General features: G+C 39.3%; 2 protein-coding genes across 4 annotated transcripts; one reads left to right on the top strand and one right to left on the bottom strand.

Annotated features, from left to right (window-relative positions):
• Positions 1 to 564: 564 nt before the first annotated feature.
• sgf29 (SAGA complex associated factor 29) lies at positions 565 to 11,451 on the bottom strand. Of its 3 annotated transcripts, none has more exons than XM_010873915.3 (10): positions 11,433 to 11,451; positions 10,590 to 10,663; positions 10,160 to 10,235; positions 9,914 to 9,986; positions 9,562 to 9,626; positions 9,066 to 9,195; positions 8,063 to 8,209; positions 7,822 to 7,857; positions 7,467 to 7,629; positions 565 to 1,083 (listed from the first exon to the last, which is right to left on the bottom strand). In XM_010873915.3, exons 2-10 carry the CDS (start codon positions 10,653 to 10,655, stop codon positions 967 to 969), a joined length of 873 nt encoding a protein of 290 aa, XP_010872217.1. In that variant the 5' UTR covers positions 10,656 to 10,663; positions 11,433 to 11,451; the 3' UTR covers positions 565 to 966. The 3 variants fall into 3 exon arrangements, with proteins under 3 accessions (XP_010872217.1, XP_010872215.1, XP_010872216.1); XM_010873913.5 differs by lacking the exon at positions 11,433 to 11,451 and adding an exon at positions 11,084 to 11,201; XM_010873914.4 differs by lacking the exon at positions 11,433 to 11,451 and adding an exon at positions 10,905 to 11,038.
• Positions 11,452 to 14,049: 2,598 nt separating this feature from the next.
• Positions 14,050 to 15,928, top strand: nupr1b (nuclear protein 1b). The gene is made up of 3 exons (XM_010873916.5): positions 14,050 to 14,239; positions 14,444 to 14,581; positions 14,803 to 15,928. The coding sequence occupies exons 1-2, from the start codon at positions 14,140 to 14,142 to the stop codon at positions 14,569 to 14,571; spliced, it is 228 nt and encodes a 75-aa protein (XP_010872218.1). The 5' UTR covers positions 14,050 to 14,139; the 3' UTR covers positions 14,572 to 14,581; positions 14,803 to 15,928.
• Positions 15,929 to 16,878: the final 950 nt, after the last annotated feature.

Here is a 16,878-nt window from a genome sequence, read left to right as displayed (position 1 = left end):
GTGGCTACATGCAACACATATTTAAGTAGTAAGTGAAATTTTCTATGCAAAAAATATGTACAATTATCAAAAAGTTAAATTCTTTGTTGGCCTAGTCTTGCACATTAATAGCTGTGGAAAGCCTTCCTATTCAAATAATCTCCTTCAATTCCTGAAGGAGCAGTGATAGGAGTATAAGTGCCATCTATGCAGCCAATCACCCCTGGAAACCCTAGAATATTAACTGATGAGTGCTTCAAGTCTCAAAGCTTCATACTAAATTAACTGATTACTGCATAGATTGATACCTGCAATTCTGTGGAATTGTCTTGTGGGCATGTGAAATGGAAAACTACTAAAGTGTACAGAAAACATTTCAGTGCTAGAGTCACATCTCTGACACGGAGGTGAAATCAGTTTCATAGTTTTCTCTGTTCAGGCTCCCTTCCACATTTAGGGACTGTGGTAAAAGAGTAAACCAGGTAATTGCCGAAATGTCAAGACAAATATAGTATCATTATGGACTCTCATCAACATCAATCCACATGCTAAATACTATATAATTGAAAATAATGTTTCCAATACTGTTTTATCACTTTTATATATTCACAGTCATCGTCCATAGTCGACATTAACATTTTTTAACATGTAAAAAAAATTTTAAAATAACATGCAGCAAAACTCAGTCAACACAAAGCATAGTTATGCCCTTCAACAGACCATACAAAAACAATATAGATACAACAGAGCACAGAAAGTCCCGAACATGTCTCACAATGATCACCCAGATAGGCCATAACATCAACAAAGCTCTAAAGATAGACTGAACGTCCCTGATAGCTGGCCAAACTGTCTGTCCAGACATGTGGCTAGGATATGGAATCCAGTGTATGTGCGGGGGGGATTGTCTTTCATGCGTCTGACCATAAGAAACCGTATCGTCACTGTCCCCTTGACTTCTGACTAGCGTTTTCATTTTTTCTCAATCTACTTCTTTTTATTTTCTTTGCAGGCCACCACATATCTCTGGGCTACGTTGAGGGGCGGGGAGTAGCCGTCTGCGTACGACGTGTCCTCAAACAGCACTGAGTAGTCGTCTTGGGGCTGAGAAGGCAGAGCATGGTTGTTAGTGGGGAAAACAGAGTTCAGTTAAAAGGTGTGTTGAGCAAACTACAGCCTGATCTGGCCGACAGGCAAATTCAACCTGTCCTGTGGTAGAAATTGTAAAATAAAAATGTATTAACAATTCCACAAAGATACTTATTGGTAAAAAAACAAAAAAATGCATTCCAGGCTGTTCTTGAAACACCTAAAACCAGATGAAGTACTATATGTAAATAGATGCCAATAGACTTACACATTTTCCCAAGTGCGTTTATCTGGTTTGCATACTGACAAATCAATGTTTTCAGCTGAATAAAAAAAATTCTGATATGGCTACAAACCAAGACGTTTGACCAGAATGCTGATTCAACTAATTTACGCCTTGTCCTGATGACTATCATGAAGTCTCTTAGTCACTGACTGAAACAAAAAGAAGCTTTCACATCATGTTACAGTTCTTTTTGAATAAAAATGGGATCAAGTTGAACATTTAACAAAACTCAGTTAAGTAAATCAGACAAAATTAAAACATCAGGTTGATTCAAAATGATATGCTAAATGTGAACTTCCTGTAGGACTGTCCACATGTTTTTTGGATCTACCGAGATTCAGCTGATCTCTCTGACTAATACATGAATCTAAAACATTTCTGTATGCCGTCCAGGAGGTAATGTTAGAAAATGTCAAATTTAAAAGCATGCAACTGACATTTATCACAAAATGTAACTGGTATATCCCATAATCAATTGGGGTTCCCCAATTTAGTATTTTTGTTTAAAGAACATGTTTTATCAAATATAATAAGTGGCGGAGAAAAATAACCAGAGCTGGACTCGCGCTATCTTGACAATGTCCTCCTTGAGTGAGTAGCATGCATAGAGAGATTCAATTCAAGCGATTTAACTAAGACAAATGTTATGTCTCTTTCATAAAACCAAGTTGGTTTGATGCTTTCAGGCACTGTTGGATTTAATAAGAAGCAACAGATAACTAGAGGGGCATTCACAAGACAACCAGAAGAATAAAAACATGATCCTGTACTGACTGCTGGGCTTCCCAGATTCAACTGCGGTGAAGTTAGGTGCATCTCCAAAAAAAATTTGTATTGTGGAAACATGACACATTCATATATTCTAGATTCATTACACAAAGTGAAACATTAAGGCTTTTTTGTTTCAATCTGTATGATTACAGCTTACGGAAATCAAAAATCCAGTATCTTAAAATATTAGAATAAAACATTTATAATACAGAAATGTCAACCTGAGAAGAGCTCTAAATCAGCTAATCAAAACTCCTGCAAAGGTTTCCAAAGTATGTTAATTCATGCACTGATTTCCAAACGAAATGCAACATTTACTTTCATCTGGAGAGGACTTTGAACCACTGAGCAACGGTCCAGTTCTTTTTCTCCTTCGCCCAGGTAAGACGCTTCTGACGTTGTCTCTGGTTCAGGAGTGGCTTGACACTAGGAATGCAACACTTGTAGCCCATTTCCTGCACACATCTGTACATGGTGGCTTTTGATGCACTGACTCCAGTCCACTACTTGTGAAGTTCCCCCGAGTTATTTAGCTGATTAGAGCTCTTCTCAATTTAGTAATTACAATAGCTCCTACAATGGATATGCCATGACTGTACAAATGGTATATTCTTGATCGGGATAGGATGGGGAACAAATACCGTTATTTTTTAAATGTATTTAAAGTTTCAAAATTAAACTTTTTCATTTCAATAGCTCCTATAATAGATATGCCATGCCAGTACAAAGTCTATGTAATGTAATGAAAGATGTGTTCTGGAAGGTTTGTGATGGGGCTGTGTTGTCTGTTCAACACCTCAGCCCTGGTTAAAAAGGCAAGGCAGCACCTGTCTTCCAGGATCCTTGTTCATTTTTATGGCTGCACAATCGAGAGCATTCTGACTAACTGTGCCACAGTGTGGTTTAGCGGTTGCTCCGTGGCCATACAGTCCACTGATGTTATTTGTGGTGGAAGTAAACTTCATAAGAAATGTTAGTCAGTTTAACACAATGCTTAGTGGTGTCTAGCTAAATATTCCAACTTGGCGTAATGTTAATGCATGACAAAATGATCTATTGTTAAAACTCAATTTGATGACAAGTTAGTGTCTCCCAATCGGTCCCAATACTGGCATACAGTGACCAAAAATGTATTTGTTGGCTCACCTGCCAAGGGGACTGGTAAATGAATAAATGCATTTACTCATTGAATAAACCAGCCAAACATATTTTTTACTGGCCAAAATAATAAAGACATTTTCGCATGTATACATTAATTTCAGTGTATTTCATTGAGATAAGGTATTTTGTTGAAAACAAATTAGTTGTTTCTGCTTTTATCTTCAGCATACTGGCCACTCACAGAACAACTCGTCACCACAGCCTCAGCATCATACTGTAACCAGCCTCTTGAAACTCACCTCCAATTCTCATGAAACTTTGTTTTTCTATGTGATGCTACTAAATCTAAAGTTTTATTGTTGCTGCCGAATGTATATAACATTTCACCGCAGACCTTTATTTTGAAGGCAAAATACGAAAAACGTATTGTTGCTGCCGAATCTCTAATGTTACAAGCATGACGCTAATCCATTGTAGCTATCGAGTTCTATATTCTATTCTTATACAACCAGAGTTTCACTTAATGTTTCCATGAAGTGGTATCGGCATATTTCAGTATATATTTTCAGAGTATGAGTACAAGTGCATGAGCCCTGTATTGGCTTGATACCCGATACTGGTATCAGTGCATTCCTAGTGGTGGCTACAGAAAAAGGTTTTGCGTAGTGCCAGTTGGAAGTCACCAAATTCCGCCAGCTGTTTTGTCAGTATGCAGAGGTCACAGAGGGACAGGGGTGAATAATGGCTTGTAGTGAGAAATGACTCCATGGGCCTTCAAGGACAACTAAGGGTATGAAGTCTGAATCTAGGTCAAACAATCACTAAGTTTTACCAGTTTGTTTTTGTGTTGTTCCAAAAGAAACTTAAGTGGTTTGATTGTTTCTCAACCATTCACACATTTTATGTACAGTGGGGAGAACAAGTATTTGACACACTACCAATTTTGCAGGTTTTCCCACTTACAAAGCATGTAGAAGTCTGTAATTCTTATCATAGGTACTCTTCAACTGTGAGTGAATGACTCTAAAACAAAAATCCAGAAAATCACATTGTATGATCTTTAAGTAATTAATTTGCATTATATTGCATGACATAAGTATTTGATACATCAGAAAAGCACAACTTAATATTTGGTACAGAGACCTTTGTTTGCAATTACAGAGATCATACGTTTCCTGTAGTTCTTGACCAGGTTTGCACACACTGCAGCAGGGATTTTGGCCCACTCCTCCAAACAGACCTTCGCCAGATCCTTCAGGTTTCTCGCGATACATGGCCCCATCCATCCTCCCCTCAATACGGTACTGTCCCCTTTGCATCCCCAAAGAATGATGTTTCCACCTCCATGGTTTTCTTTGAAACTGTGGTCCCAGCTCTCTTCAGGTCATTGACCAGGTCCTGCTGTGTAGTTCTGGGATGATCCCTCACCTTCCTCATGATCATTGAAGCCCCACAAGGTGAGATTTTGCATGGAACCCCAGAACGAGGGAGACTGACCGTCATCTTGAACTTCTTCCATTTTCTAATAATTGCGCCAACAGTTGTTGCCTTCTCACCAAGCTGCTTGCCTATTGTCCTGTAGCCCATCCCAGCCTTGTGCAGGTCTACAATATTATCCCTGATGTCCTTACACAGCACTCTGGTCTTGGACATTGGGGATATGTTGAGGTCTGTTTGATTGAGTGTGTGGACAGGTGTCTTTTATACAGGTAACGAGTTCTAACAGGTGCAGTTAATACAGGTAATGAGTGGAGAACAGGAGGGCTTCTTAAAGAAAAACTAACAGGTCTGTGAGAGCCAGAATTCTTACTGGTTGGTAGGTGATCAAATACTTATGTCATGCAATAAAATGCTAATTAATTTTTATACAATGGAAAACCTGCAAAATCGGCAGTGTATCAAATACTTGTCCCCACTGTATTTAATGTTTTGACTGTGCATTTTGCTAGTAAAATGTGTAATTTTGGCCAACAGGGTATCAGTTTTGGCCTGCATGTAACAGTTTTGAGAAAGTGAATTCTGGTTGGTCAAAAGTACTCAAGCAATTAAGGGAAAACTGTGATGCTTGATTGTTTCTTTTTTATTCAAATATAATCCAGGGTTCTTGCACCACTTTTGAAGTTAAATTCCAAGCTTGTTAAGACCTCAAAAAATACTATTTAAGACCCAAATCTAAATTTTGATAGAAAGGAGACAAATTGAGTCTTACTTTAGATACAGTTTCTCACAAAACTGAGTACACCCCTCACATTTTTGCAAATATTTGACTATGTCTTTTCATGTGACAACACTGAGGAAATTACACTTTGCTACAATATAAAGTAGTGAGTGTACGGTTTGTATAACAGTGTAAATTTGCTCACAAAAGTGAGTACACCCCTAAGTGAAAATGTCCAAATTGGGCCCAAAGTGTCGATATTTTGTTTGGCCACCATTATTTTCCAGCACTGCCTTAACCCTCTTGGGCATGGAGTTCACCAGAGCTTCACAGGTTCCAACTGGAGTCCTCTTCCACTCCTCCATGACGACATCATAGAGCTAGTGGATGTTAGAGAACTTGCGCTCCTCCAACTTACGTTTGAGGATGCCCCACAGATGCTCAATAGCGTTTAGGTCTGGAGACATACTTGGCCAGTCCATCACCTTTACCCTCAGCTTCTTTAGCAAGGCAGTGGTCGTCTTGGAGGTGTGTTTTGGGTCGTTATCATGTTGGAATACTGCCCTGCAGCCCAGTCTCTGAAGGGAGGGGATCATGCTCTGCTTCAGTATGTCAAAGTACATGTTGGCATTCATGGTTCCCTCAATGAACTGTAGCTCCCCAGTGCCGGCAGCACTCATGCAGCCCCAGACCATGACACTCCCACCACCATGTTTGACTGTTGGCAAGACACACTTGTCTTTGTACTCCTCACCTGGTTGCCGCCACACACGTTTGACACCATCTGAACCAAATATGTTTATTTTGGTCTCATCAGACCACAAGACATGGTTCCAGTATTCCTGGAATCCTAGTCTGCTTGTCTTCAGAAAACTGTTTGTGGGCTTTCATGTGCATCATCTTCAAAAGAGGTTTCCATCTAGGACGACAGCCATGCAGTGTGCGGCGTATGGTCTGAGCACTGACAGGCTGACCCCCCACCCCTTCAACCTCTGCAGCAATGCTGGGAGCACTCATACGTCAATTTCCCAAAGACAATCTCTGGATATGACTCTGAGCATGTGCACTCAACTTCTTTGGGTCGACCATGGCGAGGCCTGTTCTGAGTGGAACCTGTCCTGTTTCAACCGCTCTATGGTCTTGGTCACCGTGCTGAAGCGCAGTTTCAGGGTCTTGGCAATCTTCTAATAGCCTAGGCCATCTTTATGTAGAGCAACAATAATCTTTTTCCAGATCCTCAGAGAGTTATTTGCCATTAGGTGCAATGTTGAACTTCCAGTGACCAGTATGAGGGAGTGTGAAAGCGATAACACCAAATTTGACCTACCTGCTCCCCATTCACACCTGAGACCTTGTAACACTAACGAGTCACATGACACTGGGGAGGGAAAATGCCTAATTGGGCCCAATTTGGACATTTTCACTTAGGGGTGTACTCACTTTTGTTGCCAGCGGTTTAGACATTAATGGCTGTGTGTTGAGTTATTTTGAGGGGACAGCAAATGTACACTGTTATACAAGCTGTACACTCACTACTTTACATTGTAGCAAAGTGTCATTTCCTCAGTGTTGTCACATGTGTCATAGCTCTGCTGCTCTCTCCAAATTGCACCTTGCCTCGTATGTTTCCTACCGGCGCCAACCACCTCCAAAACATATCTTCCTCCAACCATTTTTCATTCAACTTACATCTCCCCATCTTGGCTGATCCCTATCTAGCAACTACTGACGACAACGAAAAGATGACACGCAGCCAGACGTCAATGTCTGTAGCTAGCTAATATAAAGTGTATATTAATGGCGGAATCTCTCATTGTCTAATACCAAGTTAATCAAACAAACGCTAATTAGAGGTTTTACCACTGTGCGCGACAATTTTTCCATCAGCCTTAAACGCACCATCTGCAAATGTAATACCTACAGCAGATTTACAGTAAATTTCAGACAATTTACGACCTTATTTACCTTGATATTATTTTAAGACCTTTTAAGACTTTTTAAGGAGTTGTGGGAACCCTGTTATCCTCAACTGCCCCCCCCCCCCCCCCTCCCAAAGAAAACGTCAGCCTTCCCATATCTCACCCGATGTGGGGGTGTGTGGATGAGGGCTCTGTAAAAGCAGGTAGTCTGTGGGTAGAGGGCCAGCACCAGCTGGTCTTTACTAAACAGGGCCTCTGGGTCCGTTTCTGGGTTGGCCTTCCACTGGGGCAGAGGGATAATGCGCCGCCTGCTCAGGGTGTGTCTCCTGGAAGAGGATGGAAGAAAAGAGAGAGAGAAGTAGATAAGAGAATTGTCATCATGCTCAGTGCATAAAGTAGGGTGATTGCATCTTTTCTCCGACCATCAGAGAAAAGACAGAGCTGTGGTTTAAAACAGTGTACGTCTACATGGCAAGATGGTAGGAAGAAAACCAGTGAAAATGAAGACCGTGACTCACTCTTTTCCTTCCTCGTCAATGTCATCCACTTCATACCTGAAATACAAAGCAGGTGAATTACTTTAAGTAAATCAAACAAATAAAAGAAGGGAAATTAAATGAACACAAAGAATATGCACAATAATATAAATAACAATAAAGAAAAGAATACAAATAAAACGTATATTTGCTCACGCTGCACATGGCTGTACTTGATTGGCTAACAGTGGTTTTCGTCTGGATCTCATTGTTATATAGTTACTTGTTGGTGGAGTGGCTGTAGCTGACCACCTCTGCCAGGATCCACTGTTCGTCTCCATCCACAGCCTTCACCCGTGCTGCCACCTTGTCACCCTGCTTGGCTACATAATCACTGCTGGCTGGCATTGCCCCACACAGGGGAGGGGGACTGGAAGGGAAGAGGAAAAAGGCCATGGGTAGCTAGGTATCAAAGAAATCATGGGAGGATTGCTCAACAGGTGCAAGCAGTTACAAAAAAAAATTGGCTTGTTTTGTGATTAAAGCGCAGATCCTTATGTAGACATGTTTGGACATTTTGCTAATATTCATTGCTAGTAAATTTAGTAAAATATAGCTAGTTATTGTTGAAAAAGAGTCAGGAAAATTGTTGTTTTATGGCAGGATCAAATCAGTTTCCTTTCAGTGGGTCTGAAAATTGTTCAGTGCTGACATTCTTTTTAGGGAATATTCCACAGGACACCATTTTCCCAAAAGTTATCCACCTTGATTCCACAGGAATAAATCCTACTTCACACAGGATGAAATAGAAATACACTTAACAAAATTATAAACGCAACACTTTTGTTTTTGCCCCCATTTATCATGAGCTGTACTCAAAGATTTAAGACTACAAAGGTCTATTTCTCTCAAATATTGTTCACAAATCTGTCTAAATCTGTGTTAGTGAGCACTCCTCCTTTGCAGAGATAATCCACCTCACAGGTGTGGCATATCAAGATGCTGATTAGACAGCATGATTATTGCACAGGTGTGCCTTAGGCTGGCCACAATAAAAGGCCAATAAAAGGCCACAATTAAAAGGCCACAAAAACAAAAGTGTTGCGTTTATAATTATGTTCAGTGTACAATAAATACACTGGAATCCCTATTCATATCAATTATTTGTTCATTCAATTCATTCTATTTCTAGGCATGTCATCCTATCTAACAGGTCAAATTGAGAAAAATCTATTTTGAAAAACTGGGCCCAGGAGGAAGACTGAATCATCACCGGACCATCCTACCTGTCTCCCGGCTTGCCGATCCACAATGGGAGTGTCATAGCTGACTGTTGGAGCAGCGTCATCAGCACCCCTCTCCGCATGGTCTTCCGCGGGGGGTCGTTATCACTGTACGTCCCTGCCATCCTAGCCGCTGTGGGGATGCAGGAAATGTGCTGAAATTCCAACTATTTTCTATGCTTCTCATTGAGGACTTAAACTGGAATTAACTGAAATTGAAACTGACCTCAATTCTGGTGGCTTCTCATATACTACCCTTACTGAACAAGACTCAGGTAGGTAAATTTACCTCATTTATTAGAAAGCTTTTATGCAGTCTGACTTAAAGGAGCAATTACGGTTAAGTGCTTTGCTCAAGGGCATTACAAGATTTTTCACTTTTAGGCTCTGGGATTTGAGCAAACAAACTTTCTGAACCAACACTGGTAAACATGGCTATTTGCTGCCCCCAGTTGCTACAATGGGAATTTAATTATAGTCGCAGCAGTCCTCTCCTTACCTATTCGCCTCTCCTCCAATAATGATTTGATCTCTGCAATTTTGTCAAGGGCATGACGAAGAATACTGTGGGAGAGAGAGTACACAACATGACGATGAAGACCTGTGTTCCTCAACGCAAGACGGTAACATTTACATTTAAGTCATTAAGTGACTTATGGTGAGAATATTTTCACTTTCCTACTGGCCACCCATGGGAATTAAACCCAGAACCATGCTCTACCAACAGAGCTATACCAAGCAACACATCTAACACGGTTGGACAGATCAAGGGAGAGATTACCCAAAATGGCTTAACACCAACCCAATTATGTCAGTGAACACCTTAAGCGTCATAGGTGTAGGCTACCGACCTGCACTCTGCCTCAGCATCTGCCTTGGCTGTTGTGTACAGGCCCCTCAGCTTAGTCCGGTAATATGGTGAAGCTGGGGAGATAGGGACCAGAATATTACATAACTACACTGTGTGTGTGACAATACATTTCTGCAAGGATAGTAAAAGAAAGAACTTTTGAACTGGCAGTGTTATTTCACCAGTCCTAATGAAGAAAAAAAGGCTATATTTTGGAAACGAAAGTAGAAGCTAGGGGGAGGCTCACTCTTGTTTTCAGTCTGCATCCTCTCATGGGTTTTCTGGATGTTGAGCAGGTTGTGTTCACTGCGTGACCGCTCCTCCTGAAAAAGAGAAGGGAAAGATATTTCCAATGTGCAGTTGTCAAAACGGTTTTGCAATATATTAATACAAATACAGTGAATATAATATAATCCAGTGATGGTATGTAAGTATGTATGTAATTAATAGTATATAAAGTGTTAATATTATGTTTATTTGAGGTTTCAGCCCAGCATGTAAATCCTGCCCACTATGGCAGGAAAACATTTGTTCATAATTAATACATAGTTTATATTCAGGAAACTAACAGAAGACTGCTTTAATTTTAATCCATACCTCCACGGAGTATGGATTAAATCCATACCTCCACTTTTCGATACACCTATTCGTTTTTCACTGCTGGTGGAAAGACTCACCTGGGTTTGTTTGATTAGTTGATGGAGCTCTGTTAAAAGCTCTGCGATTTTTGTGTCAGCCGACATGATGTTACCTGTGGTGAATAGATTTCAAAAGATCTTGACTTTAGATTAGTTCCACTTAAATTTAAGCAGCAACATGATTAACGTGCCTTAAATATAGCAGCAAATTAATGCGGTTGTTGTGACCTAATAGATTACATGGTAGCCCGCTCACGTTAGCGGCATGGTTTGCCAGTTATTTGAAATGTACTACTATCAAGTTATTAGCACGAGTTAGATAGCGTGGTCAAAACAAATATTGCAAGAACTTACTGTAGCTACCACAAATGTAAGCATGGTAACTAGCGAGCTACCTAGCCAGCCCTGCCAGCTAGCTAGATAGCATTAGATAGACAACTTATACGATGGTTTAAACGTGATCTTTCATCCGAACTTCTGAACTTAGTTTTTTTTATTGAATTCTAAAATATTTAAAACTGCACATTTCCTACCTTTATCTTTGGGTCTTACTTAGCTTGTTAGCTTTCATTCGTTTCTCAAGGCCTACTACGGACATTCAGCATGGACAAACACAGTACTAACCCTTTACGTTTGTTTACACAAACGCGTTTTTCAAAGATGGAATAAAACAAGAAATAAAAAGTCTAGTTCAGCCAGCCTGCGGTTAGAAGTGGGTGGGATTGAAAAACAGCGATTTATGGATTTAAATCGTATTTGCAAGCTATATTAGTTCGGGCTTAGCTTGTTACTATAGTTGTTTGGACCAAGGTATAGTTGATTTTATATTCAGAGACTGCGACGTTCAACAGGCTTTAAATGTATAAGTTAAAAACTACTTACATTATTCACTGATTCACTGATAACAGACCTTTGATAAATGAATATTGTGTTCAGTGGAACATTTTCTAAATGCCTCATTATGCAATTACTTGTTCAGAGCTAATCATACAAAACTTTCTCCCAAGTGCAAATTATTGCTCAAACGGCCGGACCAATTTTACAATCTTAGAATTTTTTTTTAAGTTTTCAACATTGAAAAAACACTGAGATATTAATAACCTTTTCAGAGATGATCATAGAAAATTCCAAGTTCAAAATGTTCTATATTAGGCTGGACAACTTTTACAACCTTTGATTTGATTAAACAAATCACACCTAGAGTCTTCAAAATCCATCCCTAAAACTTTCAAAAACACAATTATAATCTAATATTATTTTTTTATTGGAAATTCAACAGGTCCTAGAAACATTGTGCCAATGCCATGTGAATGTATTACGATACCAATTTGTGGTGAGTTGGGTCATTTCAGTCTTCTTTTCAAGTGTTGGTGTGCACAGCAAGTGTTGGTGTGCACAGCAAGTGTTGGTGTGCACAGCAAGTGTTGGTGTGCACAGCAAGTGTTGGTGTGCACAGCAAGTGTTGGTGTGCACAGCATTCTTCTTTTCCTTGAAGCAACGCACAGACCCAAATGGCGTTGCATGGCTGATGGCTATAATATTTGTTTTTCCTTGTTTTGTGTCTTTCCTGTTTGTTTGGCTACTACCAGCACTTCTTTGGGACTGGGTGGGTAGATTGCATCTTAGCTCATCCCCCTGTAATGTGCCCTAGTAATATTGTAGTCTCACCCCCTTTTAATTTTCTTGGTTGAACGCAGTTTGGGGAAATATGTAGAAACGTTCATTTTCACATGTTTTTAGCGAATTCAGTAACAAAAACACTGAAGCATGTGTTATCTCCTCTGCAAAATTCTGCTAAAACATTAATTGAGGGTGCATGAGATAGGTTTGGCCTCTGGAAACAAGTGCCTGATGTAAACATTAAAATAAAGGAAACAACTCCATTCACTAAGAACAAAAGATAATGGAGAAATAATATGATAATATTCAGCTTTGTGTGTGTGTGTGTGTGTGTGTGTGTGTGTGTGTGTGTGTGTGTGGGGGGGGGGGGTGTTGACAAGTGTGGTGACAAAGTTAATATTAAACGCTGACATTAAGAAATTAAGGTCATAAGCTGGACTACAAACAGGACACAGATAAGTTTTCACTTATCTGTCATGTACTGAATATGTCGGTACTGTTTATTGTGTGTGTGTAAGAGCACATTGGTTCTGTGTGTTCATTGTAAGTTCGGTTAGTCACAACTTACATTGGCCAGCTCGTATTTCAGCAAATATTTACTGTACAGAGGTCCCACATTACTGAGGGACAGCCCTAGAAATGGTGAAAGGAGGAGTCCCAGAAAGAGTGAAATGTTTATCATAAAAGAAAAGGGAGAAAATGGAAATTGCATGAATAGGGAGACAACCTAGAGACTGATGATGAAAGGAAAAAAGGAAGTGGACAAGAAATGTGGATAGTGGTAATTAAATAGGGGAAAAGAGAGATAATGGTGACAACTATTAAAAGTGATGCCTAAGCAAGTTGCTACCACTTTCCTCTGAATACAGTTTATGGCCAGCCCAGTACAGTTGGATTTTATGAATGTTTATGAAGTAAAGTATGCCAAATATTCTTTCCCTGCGCCAACACGCCTCCCTTGCTCAAAAACAATTTTGGAAAAGACTGTTTCATGGAATTTTCCAGTCAGGCTTTTTTGCAGATGAGTCTACTTTGAGACATTTCCCTTACAGCTCCTAGTTTATAGCCTGTAATTTCTACAATATAATGAGTAGATGTAGTGTGAAGGGACTTTCCTCACTGTTCCAATGGATCCAGTCATACTCATATGTTTTTCTGTCATGACAACAGTTTGAGTCCTGTTATACAGTATATATACAGTATATATAGTATTTTACATTTTAAATATATAGTATTATAAATGTATATATACAGGCCTACATATATTGTCTATATAGTACAATGTGCATTAGTCTCAACATTCATAAATGCACACACATTCCAAAAGTTACCAGAATCTCCATCCGTCAATAGCTTTGCTTTTTAATCAAAAGTTGATTCTTTATTATACAACTGACTTTTGAGTCTAAGCTCTAATCAACACACGGATATAATGAAAAGGGGCACCAAAACAGGTTTGGGTGATGTAGCTGTTTGAGAACTGGACAGGTGTTGATAAGATTAATATTTGTTTTATAATGGGTAGGGTAGACACGGTAGAAAAAAACAGGGCGATGAAGGAAACTAAATTCATTTAGAAATAAGACACCATTTTAGCGTTGCTTACCTGTGTAAAATAAATTATCAGAGAATAGAAAATTAGAAGAAGAGAATGAAACATTTTAGAAAGCGGAAAAGAAACATTTACCTTGAGAAATAAACAAGCATGGTTGACCTTCAATTACAGTGACATGCTGAAAGTTATTTGGCATGGCCATTACAGTAAACATTGACAAGCTGACGCAACATCTTATTTTGGGGTCAAGGAGTACAGCTAGCGAGAGGGATGGAGAGGGAGCAAGAGGGAGGAGCGATCATCCTTTATAAAGCATATGCGAGAGAGCAGAATAACAACAACCATTCGTTTCGAGATTGTTATTGAGCAGTATATTTTCGTTCACAGATACCTTGTATCTACAGGATTAACGCTATGGCAAGTTTCGTGGACGTGAATAATGTTGAGCCAACCACCTTTGAAGACACATACTACGACGAGTACGAATATTATAACCTTTCAGACAAATACACAAGTAAGTCTTTTTCAATGTCAACCATCCTGTTTGTGTGGTGAATTATAATTTTTCCTCAAATAATTGTCACCTATTGTCATGTATGTTATTGTGATATATGAACAACGCTCAAGTTTCTAAACTTTGTGTATGCTGCCTACTAATATGTTGTATAGTGTAATTGCTTTCGAAGTCGCAACCTGAAATATTGCCTTGTGTTTCCAGGTGGCGCTAGCCGAAAGGGGAGGACAAAGAAGGAAGCCAGCGACAACACCAACCGACACAACCCCGGAGGCCACGAACGCAAGATCGTGGAGAAACTTCAGAACACCGAAAAGAAAGCCAAGGAATGAGCAAAATAAGGTTAAAACAGCTTTATCTGCGCAGTTTGTAACGACGTAAATAAATGAAACATGATGTGTCTTATGTGGTTCAGTTTGAAAATGTAAATATTCAACGCGTCACATTTGTTTTGGCCAACTATCAGTTAAAGACGGTTTTAGGCAGTGTTTTGTTCCCTGCATTCCACGTATACAGTTAAATAGGCACGACCATAACCAGAGTGTTTTTGTCTTCCCAATCAGGGCAAATCGGACGGCTAACCCTGGCAACCGACCATGGCCGCAGACTGAGATGGGCAGACAGAACGGAGAACTCCCATGAAGGGCAGCGAATGTAAAGACTACATACTGCCAATGAGTTTGACTGCAGCTTCTACGACTGGTGTTTTCAGGTCCTGGCTCTACAGAGCTTTATGTTCTGTGGGAGTGGCCATTGGGCGAATATAAGGTAGACGTCTACCGAAGGTGGTGTTTAGACTACCTATGCAGATGGTCATCTGGTAGACGTCCAAAAACAGTGGGCTGAAATGATGTGACGTTGTTTTAGCATCATTATGGTTTGGTTTATAACGGCCCATTGCTCAAAAACTGGATTTTATTTCGGGGAGGGACATGACATTTTTTGGCTTGTTTGGGTGGGATGGTCTTTTTGGCTTGATTACTTTATTATAATAGACCAATGTTTTTACATTTGGTTAAGGGGTGGGGTCTACATCACCCTTTCAGCCAATCAGGTCCTTGTATGTAAATCTTAAATTTTAAAAAGAATGCATGGGGATAGGTTTTGCCAACATAATTTATGCTTAGTTCATGATTAACAAAATCTAAAAAAATATCTAACTCAATGGATAATCTCTAATGAGCGATAAAAAAATAATAATCCAGGACTAGGCTTAATTTGTTTTCACAAAATTTGCCCTAAATATTAATTCACAATACTTGTGGCTTAAAGTTTGTAAACCAATGAGGTTCCTAATAACATTTATTAAAATAAATGCTTTAATCAAATGAGTTCACAAGTTGTGGTTTTGTCATCTTTCAATGATGGTTGTGGGGTTTGCACTGTTCAAACAAGTCAATAGGTGGCAGTAACAGTCTTGACTCTCAAGTCATAGTCCTGGGGATGTGCTAATACTGAAAATACATTTGTAACTAAGATTTAAGGAATTATTGTCAAGAGGAGTACCCTTTGAAGAGCATGCTAGAGAAAATGCAAAAGAATAGCAATTTGTATTGCCTTCAATTTAGTTTGCGCTAACTGATAATGACAAACTTGAGTTTGGTGCTTAATATTCCTTTCCCTTTGAACTGAAATTAGTTGATGTTATGCAAGGTTTTTAGATAATTAATAAACATCCTTTCAAAAGTACATACATTGCAGTACTGTATCATGTTTGAAAGTAATCCCCTATTTTCTAAATAAATTGACCAAGAACCTTGCTGTCAAAAGGTATGACTTTTTTCCCGACAGCCAGGATAATTTTTGCTGAATACAAAATGCTCTTCATTCCTTGAAAAGTCTTTGGTTGAGCATGACAGGGTATAACAAGTTAGACACCAATGACCATGCTATATACATAAGCAGAAAGGAAAGATCATGTAATAATACTGTATGTATGGAACACAAGGAGAATCATTCATATAGATGTGCAATAGTCTTTTTATGTATACACATGACAAATTCCCCTTTCTGCCTCTTTGGAGAGGACATTAGTGTAACAGTCTTTTTATGTATATACATGGACAAATTCCCCTTTCTGCCTCCTTAGAGAGGGCATGAACGTAATAGTATTTTTATGCATACAGTGGATATAAAAAGTCCACACACCGCTGTTAAAATGCCCGATTTTTGTGATGTAAAAGAATGAGACAAAGATTAATCATGTCACAACGTTTTCCACTGTTAATGTGACCTATAACGTGAACAATTCAATTGAAAAACAAACTGAAATCTTTGAGGGGGAAAAATTAAAACTTTATAATAACCTGGTTGCATAAGTGTGCACACTATCTTATAACTGGGGATGTGGCTGTGTTCAGAATTAACCCATCACATTCAAACTCATGTTAAATAGAAGTCATTACACACCTGCCATCATTTAAAGTGTCTCTGATTAATCACAAATAAAGTTCAGCTGTTCTAGTAGGATTTTCCTGACATTTTCAGAGCAAAGGCCATGGTCTGCAGAGAGCTTCCAAAGCATCAGAGGGATCTCATTGTTGAAAGATATCAGTCAGGTGAAGGGTACAAAATAATTTCCAAAGCATTAGATATACAATGGAACACAGTGAAGACAGTCATCATCAAGTGGAGAAAAT

Source organism: Esox lucius, chromosome 11, assembly GCF_011004845.1.
Source record: "Esox lucius isolate fEsoLuc1 chromosome 11, fEsoLuc1.pri, whole genome shotgun sequence".
NCBI lineage: Eukaryota > Metazoa > Chordata > Actinopteri > Esociformes > Esocidae > Esox > Esox lucius.
Note: the sequence above shows the minus strand (reverse complement) of the source record. Positions and strands in the feature narration are given on the sequence as shown.